Here is a 20027-nt window from a genome sequence, read left to right on the forward strand (position 1 = left end):
TCGTCGAGAAATGTCAACATTTTTAATTTGACAAATCGGACCCATTAAAATAACTTCATATGCGAAATTAAAAACTTAATCAAAATTTTAGCTTTGAAAACTCAAGAACATACATTTCTATTTTAAAATGAACGTGGGCCCAGTTATGCAGCGAAAATCAGTGAAATTAAAAGTTAACACAGGATATAAATTTGGGCCTATTTGTGTAGTTGATTGACTTAAGTTGGTAAAAATTGAGCATCACACGAAAGAACAACTTGTTTTAATGTTGAAGAATTTTTTGAAAATCAGAAGTCAATCGCACATTTGTCTTACTTTTACTGAATCCGAAAAGACGATTTCAGGATTTTGAAAATTTTAAGTGTAACAAGCTACACTCACACTTTATACTGAACTCCTATACAGGAGATTTTAAAAAAATGCATTTTTGATCGTTGAAAAATTATGTTTAATGAAAATAATTTGTGTTGAATATAAGAATGAAACAACAACAACTTGTGTGTGCTACCACCAAGTTCATATGCTGGAGTTATAGCTATTTCACGGGGGCCAACCCGATCATCAGACTCCTTTAGTGGTGCTTAATCGCTTTTTGTTCAATTTAATGTTTGAAGAACTTTTGCCCGAGCTGGGCTTGAACAAGCGATCTAGCGTGTGAGGAGCTAGTGCACTACGCACTACGCCACCGCACCCACATTTCGCCCCATCTCCCTCCTCATACGAATCCAATCGAAATCGTTGGCTTATGAAAAAGAGATTAGATAATAGAAAGAAACTGAATAAAACAACAACAATTACTTGTGTGTGCTTAGAAAAATGCTAATCGGTTCAGTATAGTTCGATAGAACGAAAAAACCTGTAATTGGCCATACAGAATTGTATTCATACAAAATTTGTAATGAAGAATTTGAATACTACTAAATTAATTTAACGTCTCAAATTTCCAACAGCAATAAGCCCAAACCATTGATTCAATTGAGTTCAAACTTAAAAATTAAGACGTTAATAATTATTTAAACATTCATTGTTCTTTTTTGGATTTTTAAAAAATATTAAACATTTTTTTTGTCAACATTCTAAATCTCGAAAACGTTTCAAAAAATTTATATAAATATGATCTATAACTATATTCTAAAAATATTTTTGGCAAAAACTGAAAAATTTGATATATACAAAATTATCGTTAGAACAGATACCTAAAAAATGAAAAATTAAGTTTTTCTTTAGAAATTAAATAGTTTGTGAAAACAAACTTATTTTTCAGGTATATTTTTCAATTTTAAATTATAGGCAATATTTTTATAAATTCTCGTTAGGAACACAGGGGCTCTGCTACGCCTACGCGCCATCGTGTACATTTTCAGGAAATGTGTTTCAGTTCTCTCCAACTTTTGCCTAGTGACGCTGATTCCAACTCGACTATCCTGCGCCATGTGCTTCTCGGTCGTCCAGCTCTTCGTCCTTCTTGTGTGAGCGGATTCCACTTCATTGCTTGGCCTGCAATGCAGTCGTTACCTTTTCGAAGCGTATGTCCAATCCATTGTCACTAACGTCTTCGTATCATAAATTCTATAGGTTCCTGATCTGTCCTTCAATGAAATACAGTTTGGCCAGAAAATCCTTAGGATGTTACTAAGACATCTATTCACGAAGGTTTGAAGTAATCTTCTAAGTGCTGCAACCATAAAGAAGCACAGATTCGACATTTGTGCGAAACAGTCGTAGCTTTGTTCTGAAGCTGATAGAGTTATTCCTCCAAATTTTCGACAGCATACCGAACGCCGCTTTTGCTTGTCGATGTGGCAGATGACGTTTTGTTCGGTTCCGCCTTCGATGGAAACGATACTTAAAAACTATAGTAAGCTGTCCACTTTTTCCACCAGTAGCCAGAAAATATTTATTCAAGAAGATGTTCGGGTTCCGAGGCTGATCATTTTTGTTTTGCCGGAATTAATTTTCAGCCCCACAACTTCTACTTCCCTCTCCACCCTTGTTGTAATTTCATGAAGGTCCATGATCCTCCAAGAGAGTAAACAAACATCATTGGGAGCTTAATCCAAGTGCTTTAAATAAAATGTCAAAGTCAATTGGATCCCTCCGCTACCTGTCAGAGCTGAGCGCTGTACATAGCTTATCACCAACAAAAACAATATTGGCAACAGAATACAGCCCTGTCTGACTTCGCTTCGGATTTCAAAATCATCTAACAACCTACCATCGTGCTGAACGTGATACTTGGATCCATCATATGTTGCTTTAATAATAGCAATTAGTTATTCTGGGATGCCTCTTCTCCGTAAAGCTTACCAGATATACTCCCCGTTAAAGCTATCAAAGGTCTTCTCGAAGTCGATGAATAGCAGGTGTAGTGGTGATCGATATTCAACGCACTGTTCAATAATGATCCGCAGGATGTTGATAAGATCAATACAGGAGAATCCAGCGCGGAATCCTGCTTGTTCGGCATCGAGTGTGGCCTTAAGGTATTCACTGATGCGTTCCAATATGACTTTTGCTACTATTTTGGCAACGACAAGTAGAACACAAATTCCTCTCCAATTTTTGCACTTTTTTGAGAGCTCTTGACTATAATTCCCTTCTTCCATTCATGGACGAAGCTTTCGGTGGTCCAGGCTTCTTTTATGAACGGATGAATCAGTTCACTTGATGACGTTGGCGCTGCTTGTAAAAGCTCTGCGGGAATTCCATCAAGTCCTACCGATTTGTTGTTCTTAAGTGCTTTAATTGCGGCAACGATCTCATCTTTACAGGGAGGTGCGGTGCGGATTCGGGTATTGGTTTTTTTCAGGCGTTTCAGAAGGTATCGGCTGCACGTTGTTTGCAAAAACTCGGTTTAAAAGTGTTCTTTCCACCTACTGATTTGCTCTCGGAGCACACTGCGGTGAACCTTTCTCTTTTCATGTGCAACGAGGACTCCAGCTCATTTCTTTCTTCCCCTTGTGCAGCATTTATTCGAGCCTTTAACTGCTTGCGTTCGTTGATCCTTGCCCAAATTTCTTCTGAAAGCCAAGTGTTGTTGCTTCCTTCTTTCCGACCGAATATTCTGTCAGCACCTGAAATGAAAACATTTTTCACAGCATTTCATGGTGTTCGATGTCTTCATGTACTGTGCTGCTGATTGTTCTCATTTCGTGAGAAAAGTGGTCCCTGAATTGTTGACGGGTCGTGGGATCCTTTAGTCTAGCGTTGTTGAATTTGGGGGCTCGTGCTGTTGGATCTTCGAACTGTAGCTGTACGCAATCTTAGGGTAGCTATCATGAGAGGTGGTTACGGCCAAATCACATATCGGCGCATCTTCTGTTTCGTACATCCCAGAGTGGTCAATTTGGTTGAAAGACGCTTGCCTGTCCGTCGAAACCCAGCTAATTTTATGACAGAGTTTGTGTTCAAACATAGTGCCACCAATCAAAAGGCTATTAGCGTTGCAGATGTCAATGAAGTCTGCTTTGGTTATGCCAAAATATTTACAAATGCCTTATTTTTAAGATCACTAAAAAATGAGACAAAACAGTAACCTGTTTTAACTATAAAAATATACAATGGTACACAATTTTGAATGAATTAATAAAACGTTAAAGATATATTAAAGGTTCTAAAGTTAAAAGGATGATTTCTCTAGTTCTTAACGATCTAAGCAATTACTGTAACTTTAACAATTCTACTAAAGTTAAAATCACAAAATATCGACCTAACCGATATTTCAAATTGAAGATCAGTTTCCGTTTAGAAGCACTGTTGTTTATAAAAGGAAATAAGTATTTTACAATGGTTACAAAAATATTCAAATTCATAAATACTTAGAAAAGTAAAATACTACGCCTTAAGCAACAGTTTTTTTAAAAAGTTTTAGCCATTATCTTAAGACACAATTTTCCACAGTTGCGTTCTAAGTATCTTTTAGAAACATTCTTGTTATCAAATGGTATATTTTCGTGTTGGCTAAATGTTGTTTTGATTTCCGTTTATAATTGGAACCTTTCTTCTTTGAATAAGCATTTTAGAGTTCCCATTAAACTCCAATAGCTTCACCTCAGGCAACAAACATAAACAAATACCAAAACTTCTACAAATATTAATAACAAACCACAAAACCTATCATTTTGACTTTTCTTGTGAAAAATAAAAAAAACTCAAATCTATTACCTAGCATTGAAACTTTCTTTTAAATCTTTTTATCTTTTTAAAGATTTAAATCTTCCAGAAGCTATAATATTCATGTCATTAACAACTTGAGTTGGAAAGAAGAGGACATGACATTTCCCTCTTTCCTTAACCTAAATGAAAGTCGCCTTCTATGAACATACCTTCTCCTCAACACCTCCTTGCCACTGCCTGCCTTCGAAATAACAACAACAACAAACAAACAATATGCCTCGAGATATTTGATTATTATTTCAACGGTGCGGTAGTGAAGCGGCGGAGCGGCGGGAGGGCGGCAGAATATTGTAAATTATGTTGACAAGCAGGCAACAAAAGTATATACACAATAACATCCCTGTCTTTTCATAGATTTTATCAAATATTTGCTTGGTTCTTATAAACTGTTAGTTAACTCATGTGTCATGTCATCTTGGCGTCGTTCATCGTCGTCGTCGTTACGGCCCGTCTCTAAAGGCTATAGTTTGATGCCCATTCATTTTCTAGTGAACTCGATATGCGTAACCGTTAAGAAAGGTGCAGCAAGCAGGTGCTATACATTATTATTATTATATTCGTAGTTCGTTTCACTCTGAAACGGATGAAGACTTTTGAATGAAAGAAAATTATCGAAAGTTTAATAATTGCTCAATGAAACATAGCGCCTTGAAGGTAGAGAAGGAGATGATGCTTATATAGAGAAAGAGATGTCTTGTCATCTCAAAGTCATCACCATCGTCATCGGCATCAATATCAACATCATCGTTGAATGTTGAACGTTGCGTTGGAACGTTTAAGCGTTGCTCGTTGCTCGTTGCTAGTTGTCGTTGTCATGCCTCAACCTTATTCTTCAGCTTACCTCGATACACTTTGGAGTTTTCTATTGACTTGCTAGATATGTTAGATGCGAGAGCTTGTTGTGTTTGCCTCGGTAGACAGACATGACTTGAGAGTACATATATCTAGTACATGATGATGTTTGAATAAAAACTGTGTAAATAAACCATCGCTCCCAGCTATGACAAGAGAAAGATACACAAAAAGAAAAATTCACTTGTCTTTGATCATTTATGCATTGTTGCATGCAGTTTTTCAAAATTCAAAAAAGTATTATGTATCTTTTTATATCTCTTTTTTCGAAGTGAGATTAGGATATAGGTATGTTTAAGGGTAAGTTGAGGTTTTGTTAATAAAAAATAGGCTCAATAATTTTTTAATATTTTTAAAAGTCCCTTAAATTATTAGGACCATGGAGTTCTGGAATCCGAACGCGATATTTTTTAATCTCCGATATTTGATACTTCTGAAACTTGATGATAAACCTATTACTAGGTTTGTGCGTAAGAGTATCACGTCAGTGGTCTTTGGTTTAATCCCCACATAAAAGTTTTTTCACGGGTACTGCGTCTTTTGAGGAATTGACAAATCCTACAAGATTAAAGTCATAAGATGTGCTTTCTCCAATTAGACGTTCAGATTCGGAATAAAAACTGTAGATCGCCTCCATCCCTGACATTATTTACACACAAGAAAAGTTGAGAATTGTTAGTCATTAGGCTCCAACTCTAGGATTGTTGCGCCACCTTAGTTGATTAATTTGATGGTAAACTGCTAATTTATAAATACAATATATTTCGTAACTATAGCAATCAAATGATATTTTTCCTAGCCGCTTTGATTCCTTCTTTAGAGTTCGACACATTTTTTAGTCTTCTGATTGTAATTTGTTCTATTGACACAGAAATGGGTTATTTATGGAATAAAAAATGGGACAAAATTGCCCCACGGCTTTGCATACACATTATGAACTCGTTTGACAAAATGGCGATTCTTCATAAATGTGAATGAATTTTGTCAAGGAATTTCGTGCTTTTGGGCTTCTTGATATAGACCTGTGACTTTAAATGACTTCATACAAAGAAATCAAAGAAATAAGGAGAAAATTCCAAACAGCAAATTGAGAGAGTACACGACCTGGGATAGTGGTAATAGCGCAGTAACTGAAGTATTTTCCAGACTGTATTGCATGCGGTGCTGTTGAACCAACATATTGGCCACATCAATATCAGCCCATTCCGGTAAAAAGAACTGTGTCATCATGTCGGAATATCGAGCACTAGTAACAATATCTGCTTGACCAGCTTTATTTCCAAAGAAGTATAATAAATGTTTAACTAGCTGACCCGGCAGACTGTGTACTGCCTGAATCGATAAATAAAAGGCCTAAACTTTTGTGTAAATTAAAAAAAATAAAAAAAATCATTTTTTTACAGTTTGTTAATCAATTTAAAGCTTTCTTATAAACTATATTTCTTGTTTTGTTTTATGGTGCGTAAATAAAAAAGAAGATGGTTTTCCGACGCGCGAACACTCTACGTATAATTGTCCATGCGCGAAACAGGGAAACTACAAGTTTATTTCGCAAACTTTTAAAGGCTGTCCTTGCGATTTATTTATTTTCATCTAAAAATGGTGAGGTGGTAATCCAGCTAATTACATTAATTACAGTGAATTTAAAAACTTCGTGGGGTAGTCGACTACGTCATCCTGGTTCATAACAGTGTCGAATGATTTGAAGGAAACCAACTGTCCTGGAAGAAAATTCTGAATGGACGCCATCCTCGACACCTTTATTTTTCGATATATTGCTTGTTCACCCAGCCAATTATGGTTATTGAACTTTTGCACTATATCGGGGAAAACACACTGAATAAGCTCCTCTTTTGAATATGCGATGTGACAGAAATCTGTGGGTAATGTGATGAATCCGGACAATATTTTGGCTGTCACGAAGATCTTTCAATGTTCTGTTCAGCGCTTCCAGCGACCTCTTATGGGTCATTGTGCATTCATCACAAACCATTAATTTTCCTACATGTAGAATCTTGGCCATTGCGCTATTTTTGGCGATGTTGCAAATTGGTGTTTCGGTGATTTGCTTGTTTAATGGTAATTTCAAGGCAGAATGCGCAGTTCGTCCACCTTCTAGCAGAGTCACAACTATTCCAGATGGAGCCTACGCTAGAGCAACATCATTTTGCGATCTGATCTTCGCCAAAGGCAATGAAATTAAGAACGTTTTTCCGGCTCTGCCGGGAGCATCAAGGAAACATTAGATCCTAAAAAAGCGCACGCGAAGACTATTTTCATAGATATGATTAAATTTGAACTTTATGCAGCGGTAATAAATTGCAAATTCACTCTTTTACGTTAGGAACACACCTAAATTGCTTAGACAACAGTGAGTGATTATAATTTAATATGAACTTTATTGAATAGCAATAAAGTTCAAATAGACTCTAGAAAACGTGAGTATGGGAAATAGAAAAGGGCTGTTTTTAGGGTTTTCTCGGGAATTATTCGATTTTTTCTCGCCTTTTAAACCTTTCCTAGACCTCCACGAACATTTCAAGACTAAGATAAGATAAATCCGTTCAGTCGTTCTCGAGTTTTAGTGAGACTAGCGAACAGCAATTCATTTTTATATATATAGATAATGCCTCCAGACCAAAATCCTTACCAAATACTGAAACGTTGTGGATGCATATGTGTTTCGACAATCAAATGTGGGTTCTCAGAATCTCGAAAGCGACAATTTTGGCGATTAACAAATGAAAATGTGTTCCGTCCCTTAGGATGATTTTGCTTTAAAAGTCTTCAAGTTATTAATGCTCAACAATCCATTCACAAAAACTCTCTCCGCTGTGGATTGTCATTGGATTTCAGTTGTTGAAGCATGGAGATGCAGATCTTTTGTGAATAATATTATATGCATATATTATATGCTGTACAGAGCTTTAAATTCACCGGCACTCTCAAGCACTGCTTCGATACTTACATTTAAACAACTTGTGTTTTTGGCACCTCCATAGGCGCTAAATTCAAATTTCAATTGATCTCTTCAAAGTTGACAAAGATAAAAAGTTTTAGAAATGCTGCCGCCAAGCTTTCTATATATTTCAAATATTGTTTAATAGTGAAGACACGTTGCTCTATCTCCATTTTTACAAACACAAAACTGTTAAGTGTTTTTTTTAGTGTAGTCAACACTTTAATGCCTACTAATGTAACTAATAAATTCCGAAAACTAAGAGAGGTACAATGACTGTTTTGAAAAGTATTGCGAATTACCAAGTCTTAAAAACAACTTAATATTAATTTTGTGTGTATTTTCAAACAGTTTTTTTTTTGAAAAACTTAACCTCATAGAAAACTTATAACGTGAATGTCAAATTCAGAACAACAAAATCATTTGGAAAAGTATTGTAGTGTTTGTCAAGCAAAAACAAACAACTGATTTTTGTGATCATTAAAGCGAATGAAAAACTCCTTTATGACCAGCATTATCAATTACCAATAAAGTTAAATCGGTTTTTCGTCTAAGTTTTTCAATACTGTAGTAAAAGACTCAGTTTGTAATTCATTTTATCCAACAAACTTTTATAAGCAATTACATACGACTTATGATATCACCTCAATTTAAAGATTTCTCGCACTATATACTGCTTATACTTGCAACAACCTATGCGACAGGAGGCAGCAACCGCGCGGCGGCATGATATGTTATTTTTGCATAAATAGATACGAAAATTGTAACGAAACCTAAATCTTATGCAAACAAGAATTTTCTATTTTTAAAAACAGCTTGAGGCTGTGTGAACGTCAAAAAGAAAACAAAACATTAGACTGATGGAAATATGTAGGTATGTGCTATAAACAAAATAGGGAGAAAAATTCACTACAAAGAAATAAGAGCAAGGACGTTGTGTAGTTTTTCATTTTTCTTTTCATTTGACGAAAATTTAATGGAAATTTGTTTTTCTGTGTTGCTCATATTTGTAACAGTTTTCATCAAACTGAGTAGAAAATAAAAAGATCAGACATTTTTAGGAAACTAGATGAATTTATTACAAATGTCCTTGTTATTGATTTAGGCATAAATATGCATACCTTTTGTAGCAAAGTGGTTGTAGGTAATAATTTTAAAATGCTTGAAGTGCAAATTTCTTCAAAATATTTCAGAAGAGGCTCTATAGAGTGCGTAAAGTTAAAATGCCTCTAAGTTCAAAAAAATTAAATTAAATTTAAAATAATAATCCAAACACTTTTAAAGTGATCTTAAGTAGTCAATAGATATTGTTGTGTACATTAGTTTATGTTTTTTTTTTTTTAACTTTCGTAGCTCTCAAAAATTTCAAGTTTTTCTCAAAAGAACCGTTTTCTTTATTTTCACTTTTTGACAGTTTTTCCTTTGGGACAAATTAAGAATTGCAAACAGTTTTGAATAGAAGAATTTGTGTATTTTTTTGAAATAAAACTTTTTTAACGTTTTTGTTGTTTTGAATTCAAAAATTTCAGATTTCATTCAGGTTTTTTTAACTTTAAGTTACAGGCTGTAAAACCTTCCAAAATATCTTTAACAAGTCGTGGTTAAACAATTTCCGTTTGAAACTCACTGGAAAAGCCACACAAAAAGGAAATACAAAATTTAATTTAATTTAATTTCCTTGAGTGCCTTTGTATTTAAAAAAAAATTAAAAAATGTACGCTTAATTTTAAAAATAGTAAAAATATTTCATTCATTATTATGTACAAAATATAACATTTTTTAAAATTCCACTGTGACTGTGTCCCTGAAACACCAATTTTCATTAGCTTTGGCACAAGGATTGGATGTTTTTTTTTTTGATTTATTGGCATAGAACTTTGACTAAATAAAAATTCATTAAGGGAAGTCTAACAATGTCCAATTCATCGATTTTGTAGACCAATACACTTCGACTTTAAAACTAAAGTAAACTTCAAAATGCACAAGAGCCGAGTTTGCTCTATCCTGACTTGAAGTCTGTATTTTATAAAATTCTAAGCTAGAGGAATTGATCGTAACGTGGTGGTTAGTGCGTTGGGCGGTCATATTAGAGGTCTTGGATCCAAAACCTTGACCAGATACTGCCTCTTGCGTGGAATCGACAAATCCTCCAAGAGTAATTCTTGTCATGAAAAAAGTTTAATCAAATAAGCCGTTCGGATCCGGCATAAAAACGGTAGGTCTCCTCCATCCCAAAAATGTCTCGCTCACAAAAATGGTAAAATGGCCCTGTGTCGGATTATTTGTAATGGAATTGATTATCTTAATTTCTCCTGGCAATAGTTTTGTCAGCAATTTTAAACGTCGTCAACTGACAATAGCCTTTTTATTCAAAATCTTAACTTCGGATGGTTCTTGGACATTTCAGACAATACTTTAGGATATTACAACCGAATTCAAAAATCAGTTCCTTTAAATGAAGTTAAAAAATCAATGTCTGAATCAAATGCGTCCTGGTCAAAGTGGGGTAATTGTAAACGATTTTGCATTTTTGATTTTTGTTTCACTTGTAATGTTGTTTAACAGCGTAACTATGCAATGTCGAAAATTTTTGTTTATGCTACTTAAGTTTGGATTGTATTGTCTATTAAAGAGTAGTAATCTTAATGGCGTTTGTTTATTAGTTTTCATAAAATTTGATGTTTACATTTACCCCCCTCGTTTTTTAAGTAAACGAGAAAAATGGGGTAAATGAAAACTGTTGAAGACTGTTGTTGAATCTTTTCCAGAACCACCAGAAACCCGGCTTAAGGGTACACCTTTTTCTCCGATGGCTCTGAGACGACTTGGATCACTTCCAAACCAGCTATCATCTGCATTTAAAACAAAAGCTGCCTTATCGGGACTTAGTAAATTGAACTCATCATAAACTTTTTTTAATTTCGTATAGAAATCGTATATAATTTCAGCTTTTCGAGCATCTTGGCGTGCTTTTTGTAAATGCCCTTATATAGGTACCTACTAGATCAAGGAGGCCATCCTTATAGCAAGGGTAACCAGCACGAGATCTTGAAATAAGGCACCTAGCTATAGTGTCCTCCGCGTTTGACGAAAGTGCAGGTTTTCTGCCTCTGGATATAATGGCAGTAGGATTTTTCCTTCCACCGATGCGATTATAAATAACCGAAATAGGGACACCGTACGCTTCTGCTGCTTGTCGATATGTTTTGTTTTTGTTGCACACATCTTCAACAGTGTATGATGGAGCTGTAGTTTTTCGTTGATATGTACGTGGCATCTTTTGATATAAAATATTGTTAGATCAACACCAAAGCCATTGAAAATGGATATTTACAATTACCCCAAATTTTTCATTTTTACCCAATTTCGGTGTTTACATTTACCCATGACAGGAAAATAATGGGGTAATTGTAAACAGCCAATAACTTTTAAATTTTGTTATGCAGACAAATAAAAACATATAGCATGCATTTATACTTATACATATTTCACTTTCTTGAAAAACTTAAAAGCACGGAAAAACGAATGGCTCACGGCAACGAACAAAACATAAATAACCCTTTAAAAGACAACGCCTTCCTCGCGTCAATATGATTTAAATATAATGTATTTTCAAATAATTTCATGGCATGCTTCAAATTATAAACGCTTTTGAGAAAATTAATTGCGTTTACAATTACCCCCCTTGACCCTAAATCTATTCTGCAGCTTAAAGCCTTATTGCTGAAGTGATTTTCTTTTTACTTCTTTAAGTAAAATTATTCATATGAATTAGGTAAAGCGGTAAAAAGGTATCATTGTCGAGAACACACGTGATTTTTCATATCGTTAGTTACTGCGCTTACAATTTTGAAGACTGTGTAACAAGGCATATTATCACGGTTGATTTGTATAAAATTGAACAACTTATTTAAAGAATATTTTTGATAGATCGTCCTGCTCGCTGTGTCACTTTTAATTTGGCAAACACATTTCCTCAACGTTTTGACTATTTCAGAATTCTTTTGACAGTCCACCATAGCCTCAGATTTTTAACGAGTTCAAAGAAAAATGTATGCCCAAACTTCAGTATTTTAATTGAAGCTTGTTCAAATGAAATTGGCTCGACTCGATAAAAAATTATCTCGGTCCTGTCTGCATAGTATACAAGCCACTTAATATAGCCCTACAAAAACTAGTCCAGCATTGTCAAATCGCTCGATCTTAGAGGGCACGCATTACCCGTGTTCAATACATTACCCGTGTTTTTTGGCATTCTATTAATTGTACAGTAGACAATTTCCATAGAAAACGCATCGGCAGTAGCTAGATTTTTTATTTAAAAATTGGTACAGTTGAATGAAGACCTGTCAGAATAATAATTTAAAAAAACACAAATGCAAGAAAGTTTTGTGAAAATCAAAAGTTAAGATTAACTTCAGCAAAAAAAAACTAACTAAAACGTTAGTTAATCAATTAATTGTTTTGTATCAAAGCTGTGTTTTAATATCTATTATTATCTTGTAAGCTTATTTATTATATTAAATGTAATCAGCAGACTATAGTCCATTGATGAAATAAATAAATAAAACTAATAAAATGGACAATTTTCAAGAAGAAATGTTAAGAAAACATCTGGAAATTGAGACTCTATAAAAATAGTTCATTTAACAATTGTAGCTTTTGATATAAAATACAAACTTCAAGAAGAGGGTCTGTTCGTAGACTACTATATTAACATGTGATGTTGAGTTAAAATGAGTTTGATTCGACTCAATTCCGGTCGGGGATCGGAAAAATAAGCCCAGTTAGTCCATTTTCATTAACAAAACTAAATAATGTCAACAGTAACAGATTGATTTTTGACCCCAATGGAAAACTTACATGGTTCCAAATGCACAACTACTCAATGAACACATCGATCGAGATACAAATAGAATATCAATTGTACCAACACTTGAAAACAAAATCACATAAGATCCATTCGAGACTCGTATAAATGTCAAAAACCCATCCGTAGTAAGATTCTACCTCAACTTCTATCGATAGTATTCATACTACGGATATTGTTTTTGTTATTCTTGTACAATTCTACTATACTATTGGTACATTTTCCAACAAAACACGGGTATTGATATTGAACCAAACCATTATTTTGTTAATATATTTGCAAGATTTGCAAACGCTTTTTATTATGATATGAAAAACCAAACTAAGTAAAACCAAGTGACAGCTGTCAGTTATATAACAACTCCAAATAAGTATTGGGCAGGTTCAGACGGCATAAGGGGCTTGAAAGTAATTCAAGTTTCTAGCTTTATTCTATTTCAACTTATCCTAATTCAAATCGAATCTAGTTTATGCTTGTTAACGTCACTTTCATCGGATTTCAAATTGCAGTATTTTAAGTCTTTTCTGTCATAGAGTCATTCTGACAGTTTCATTCATTGATTGTTAATAATTACAAAATCTTGGTTGGTAATGAAATTCATTTAGGTTTTGTTTAAACAATTTTAAACAAAACAAAAACAATTAATTTGCTGAAATTTATTTTTCATGAAAAACCAAAAAAAAATTGGTCTAGAAAATAGTCAAACTGGCAACATTGAACACAACCTCTCTTACCTTCAAAATCAGCTTAGTTACACCTTTTTGCATGCTCATTGCTGATTTTAAACAATTTCTCAAAAAAACACCCATATGAATAAATAAATGACCGACAGCACTTGACTTGCTTGTCAAATATGTCAAACTGGTGTGAATCACGGCTCACGCTGTGACCGTTAAAAAATATCAAGTCAACTTAGTTTCGGTTGTTTAACTAATCTTATAGGCTTTGACTGAGACAGCAGAAACTATGAATTATGAATGTTTATGATTGAAGTTGAGGCCGAAATTATATTAATGGAAAAGCAAAAATCAAGTGTCGGTTATGTTTTCATACTCGTAGCCATGAAGCCATGGTCCATTTTTGCAGCTAAATCCCATTAAAATTTTCTATCAGAGCTCGGTTTAGTGGGGTAGTGTTTTGGTCAATGGTTATTCTGAATTTTATGTTGTTTTGTGTTTGCATTAATATATGCCCAGCTCTTTGCTTCGGTTTCCGTAACTCATGAAAATAATATTTTATTATAAAATTCGCTCAATGAAGAACCCATAACTAGGCAGTCAAAGTGGCGATGGCGGAGCGAAGGTGCAGTAAGCAACATGATGCGGTCATAATAGGTGGTTACTTAGTTTGGATATTTTTTGGTTTTGACGTTGAGTTCGTCATACGTGACGTCCGTCCGTCCGTCGGAACAGTCGGTCGGCGGTCTTTCCATACCTATGGTAACTCAATAGGTTTGCTCCAGATCAATACGAAGCATTTATGCTTAGTGCTATGCTGGAGTAATGCTGTGGAGCTTTTGGTTTTGTGGTCCTGGTCGTTTGAAGGAACATATACCTATACAAGTCGAGTACAGAGGTGAGGTGAGATTTTAAAATTGAAACTGAAGGCGGCAAAGTAGGTGTGTTGATTTTATTACTCTAATTATTCGCTGACTGGATAGTTGAAATGGAGTTATGACATGATATGAACCTATGGTGTTTTCTGTAGGTATATTTTTGTTTGGTATATTTGGTTAACCTTGTGTCAGGACCGATTAATTAAAGGAACATAACAATTTAGGTGCCTGAGAAAGATATGGAAATCCTATAAAATAAAGGAGGAGTCGAATGATTGAACAATGGGTGGGGTGTGTACGAGTATGGTGTGCAAATGGCATACATACCTTTCTAAATATTAAATTTTGCAATTTGTATCAAAGAGATTGGCTTTTTCTGAAGTGTATTGACAGCTTTTGAACTTAAAAGGTATTTTGAAAATATGTATTTATATAGAAGACTTTGATTTCTCCCCTGTGAACTTCCTTTGAACTTTACAAAATTCCTTTCCTTAAGTTGCGATATTGTATTTTTGATTTGTTCCTTTTTTCTTTTTCGTTTTGCATCAGGCACGATTTGCACGTCAAGAAACACTCCTCCATAATATGCAACAAGAAAACAAAGCCCTCACACTCCGAATCCGCCAATACGAACACTGTCTAGACGACGTGATGCGAAAAGTCGTTGATGCTATTGTGCTCGAGGATAGCTTACGTCAAGAGGTTTCTGTGCTCAAAAGTCGTGTATACGAATTAGAAGCACAAAATGCTGTCCTCTCTGGTAGTCCGGCCAAAGGCAAAGACGAAGGTTATTGCACAATGAGCAGCGGTCAGCCACAACCATCGAATGGACATTTGGAAGATCTGCCCGAGGAGCCAGAACAATGGCTACTGCCCGCCGAACCATGTTCCACAGAAATGGAAGACTGGAGTATGTCACAAGAGGAACTGGGTGTTATACCATTGGACGATGAGGTAATCGAACATGAACGTGGGGAGCACGAGCGTGATTGGATTTGGAATACGAGTGATTTTCTTAATTCCACCATGATGGCATCACAATCCGAAGGAATAGCGAAACTTCTACAACAAACCGTGAGTAATAAACATTGTTATTAATTTTAATTAATTTATTTTATTATATTTTTCATTCTCATTTTTTAAACAGATCGTCTTCTCAGAAGACGAAGAAGTAGCTTGTGTAGATTTCACTAAGGACTTTTATAAATTGGTCAATATCCCATCGGGAAGTACACGTAGTTTGTACTCATACCTGGATGCGGAAACTGACGATGAAGATGATACTACATCGGAGAATTGCCGAACTCGAGGTCCAAGTCCAACACCCAGCGAAGCTGGACAAGCACAAGTTACCAGTTGTTCCTCAAGTGAATCGGATGAACATACGAGGTGTATAGCTGAGTTACCAGAATTAGTTAGCAGTTGTAGTTATGAGGAGCCACAATGTATATTAAGGAATATTCAAAATGATGAAATAAAAACGTCAAAGAGTGAAGCAACGACACCAACAAATTTGCCAATAATGGTGACGCCTGCATCTTTAGTGGCTGTGACGACTAAATCGACGACGACAACTGTAACGGCGGCGTCGGGTTTGAAAAGTGGTCCGTCGTGGCGGAAGAGCAACGGTTGGAAGCGATTGCCATCGGTTGAGTCTCCCAAAAAGGTAAGATTCTAAGATTTTTTATTTTTTTTAAGAAATAACAAAATTAAAGTTATTCAATAAGAGCAATACCTTTTTTACAATGCATTAGAACTGCAAAATTGTATTGAATCATGTACTCAGTAGCTTAAAGAATATAATACGTGTTTTGTAAGACAATCTGGCGATACTTTTTTCGATTTTGTATTTTTGATTTAAGCTCATTTTGGTTGGCATAGACTTACTCCTGAACAAATTTCGGAGAACGATTTTCACAAGAAAATGTTTTTCAACGACGAAGATCATTTTTGGCCTTCGGATGACGTGGCCGCCAAGATCATACAATTTAACACAGCTGGACTAATTTTGTGGGGTATTGTGAAGTCGCGTGTCTTCGCAGTTATGTCCAAGACAGTTAATGCCTTAGGAGGGAATATTATGAATGATATTCCTGACATACAGACCCAATTGCTGCAAAAAGTTGTTGAGAATTGGGCATCTATGCTGGAATTGGTTGGCGCCAAACCTTGTTGCAATTTTGTTTGCCCAATTTGTTGCACTTAATAATCGCAATTATTATTATTAAAAAAAAAAACAAGGAAGAAAACGAAAAGAAATCTTAGAAAATTTAAACTCGTGAAATTAGAACAATGTCCAACTTATGCCGAACTGTCAAACAACAGCGGCGAAGAGGCGACTAGGCAAAAAGTGCAACAAACAGCAAATTAAGTGCTGCCACCACAACGAGCTCAGCGAAGGGTGAGTTTAATACACAATTTAATTAATCGAAGTGTCGATTATTCCCACAAAAGAAATTGGGATTCTCAAAGAAAATACACACAATTAATTGAACAAATTTTTAGCATTCAGCCAATTTGGAGTGGAGGGTCTCAATCACTTTATCGGAGATCGGCTTGTTGAACTCAACTTGTTATGAGATTCTCGCGATCCCGCTTACATACTCTTCTCTCACAGCTAAATGCAAGTCATTCTGGAATTCGCCGCCCGCTGGATTCACTTCCAGGTCACGACGATTCCAGAAGCTGCATTCAGCCAACCCCATTTTCCACCTCGATAAGGACAAAAGTTGAGAAACATAAAAAATCGCGAGAACATGTTTCTTTTCAAAGCTTTACGATCAATTCGTAAAAAAAAAGAAGGAAAAATGTTTTTACTTTCGGGATCTGTAACTTAACTTGAAATAGGATTCGTCTTGAACTAAGTTGTTTGAAACTTAAAAGTCCATACGTACATACACATAGTTTAAGTTACATAAGTTTGATCAAGAATACAATAAATTACCATTTAATAATTTAAACAAAAAAATTGAACAAAAATATAATGAAAACAAATTATTGAAATTAATGTTACTAAAATTTTAGGTTGGGCCTTAGGCCATTTGCATTCGGAGTGACTTCTCACGCATTTACCAGACCGTCCATCTGGTTTGGTTTCACTTCCATGGAAACCATCCGATTAACCAATGTTACCTATTAAAGAAAAATGGTTTTCGACACTATACTGAGTGAGAAAACCGATAGTTGGTAAACCATAATCGTCCCGGTATCACGCAGTTAAGTAATAGAATGATGAAAATTTCCGTAACAACCTTCATCTTTAAAATAGAGCTAAATTCTTGGTATTAACATGAAATTACATGCGTTTAGTTCTTCTTGAAAATCAAACGCCTTAAAAAAATACTCTTTACTTATACTCATATATGATTTTCCAATTGAAAGTTTAATTTCGAACTATTTGGTCAGCTGTGACATTTGAAAATGTCATCGTTTGACATTTAACAGTTAAGAACAACGTCATTACAGAAATTAAAATGTGACATGAAATTGTTAAAATTCACTAAAAAATGGTGAAAGTTTTGAATTCACAGTTCTTAAATAGAAATAGATGTATGGAATTAGGCATTACACAAACGGTACACCGTATCTTGTGTAAAGATTTTAAAACAATCGCAGTTGTGCAATAAAAATTTTCTGACCGTGTTATATTTCAAAGAGCTGATCACAACTTTAGGGTTACACGAAGTTCTATGCCAATGCTCCTAAATCTTCATGATGAAATTCGTAAAATTTTTGAAGACGTGCATAGCCGCATATGTGCAGACTTAGTTATTGTATTCGAGGACGTTTCGGGCTGGAACGTTCTAGGTACGTGACTCTGTACAGCACGTACAGTTCGTCGTTATATCTTCTCCTCCATTTTCCATCTATGGGTACAGGACCAAAAATCACCCGAAGAATTTTTCTCTCAAAGCATCCTAAGACGCTCTCATCTTTCTTTGACAGGGTCCAGGCCTCAGCGCCAAAAATGAGAACCGGGATGATTAGTGTCATAAAGATGGTGATTTTAGATGCTCGAGAGAAGACTTTACTTCTCAATTGCCTTTTAAGTCCAAAGAAGCAGCGATTTGCAAGAGTTATTTTTCGTTTGATTTCAGCGCTGGTGTCGTTGTCTTCATTAATAGCGGTGCCTAGATAGACAAAGTCCTTAACTACCTCAAAGTTATAGCTGTCCATGGTGACGTTTTGTCCAAGACGTCGTCGTTCAGTGTCCTTTTTTGATGACAGCATATACTTGGTCTTGCCCTCATTGACCACTAAACCCATCTTCTTCGCTTCCGTCGCAATGCTCAAAAACGCTCCACTGACATCACGCTTTGATATTCCAATTATGTCAATATCATCTGCGTATCCGAGTAATTGGATGGATCTTTGGAAGATTGTGCCTCTAGTGTTGACGGTTGAGTTTTGCACAATTCTTTCCAGAACGATGTTGAAGAAGTCGCATGACAGTGCATCGCCTTGTCTAAAACCTTTTTTGACATCAAATGCATCGGTAAGATCTTTTCCGACCTTGATAGAGCAGCGTGCATTCTCCATCGTCATTCTGCACAAACAGATATGTTTGACAGGGATGCCAAAACTAGACATTGCTCGGTAGAGCTCTTCCCTATAGATGCTTTCATACGCGGCTTTAAAATCGATAAAGAGATGGTGGGTATCGATTTGAAGCTCCTGGGGTTTTTCCAAGATCTCCCGTAGTGTGAATATTTGGTCGATAGTGGACTTTCCTGGTCTGAAGCCACACTGATAAGGACCAATCAGGTTGTTGACGAATGGCTTCAGACGTTCACATAATACTGCAGAGAGGATCTTATACGCAATGTTAAGGAGACTGATATATCTGTAGTTGGCGCAGTTTAGAGGGTCTCCTTTTTTATGTATTAGCAAACTTTGCTGAGATTCCACTCATTGGGCATGCTTTCTTCCGACCATATTTTGCAGATGAGTTGGTGCATGCTCCCTACCAAGTCATCACCTGCTGCTTTGAATAGTTCGGCAGCGATGCCGTTAGCTCCTGCAGCTTTGTTTGACTTCAGTAAAGATATAGCTATCTTCACTTCGTCTAGGTCGGGTAGGCGGAAATGTTGATCTGTGTCGCTTAGGTTGAACGGTTCTATCTCCCTTACAGTGGAATTCGGATCGTTATCGCCATTATATAATTTGGAGAAGTGTTTTTTTTCCATATTCTTAACATAGACTGCGTTTCTACTACGATGTTTTCCTGATCGTCCTTTTACAGGCTTCGGTTCGTGGCTGGTACCCTTGGGAGGTTTTTTTTACCTTTTGGTAAAATTTACGCACCTCATTCCTGTTGTGACATCCCTCTATCTGCTCGATCAAGCGCTTCTCTAAAATCTCCTAAGATAATTTTAATGTCATAGCACGGGCACTGCTCATAAGTCTTGTCCAAGAGCTCGAAGAATATGTCTTTGGTGTCTTCATCGTTCTCCTCTGTTGGGGCATGCGCGCATTTTAGGCTTATGTTTTCGAATTTAGCCTTGATGCGGATTGTCGTGATGCGCTCGCTCACACTGTTGAAACTCAAGACTTTTCGCCTGAGTCTAGTTCCCACACCCAAATAGACTCTGTCTTTAATGTTCTCGGTAGCAGTA

The 20027-nt window shown here is 35.7% G+C and overlaps 1 protein-coding gene across 2 annotated transcripts in view; it reads left to right on the forward strand.

Moving 5' to 3' along the window:
- The window catches only part of LOC129950951 (uncharacterized), a 314404-nt gene that overhangs the window by 292906 nt on the left and 1471 nt on the right, over positions 1-20027 (forward strand). For both annotated transcript variants that reach the window (XM_056062918.1, XM_056062919.1), the window contains 2 exons: positions 14962-15486; positions 15560-16078. In XM_056062918.1, the coding sequence (XP_055918893.1) occupies positions 14962-15486; positions 15560-16078 (1044 nt within the window). The remainder of the gene's footprint in view (positions 1-14961; positions 15487-15559; positions 16079-20027) is intronic.

The sequence above is a fragment of the Eupeodes corollae genome, chromosome 3 (genome assembly GCF_945859685.1).
Source record: "Eupeodes corollae chromosome 3, idEupCoro1.1, whole genome shotgun sequence".
NCBI lineage: Eukaryota > Metazoa > Arthropoda > Insecta > Diptera > Syrphidae > Eupeodes > Eupeodes corollae.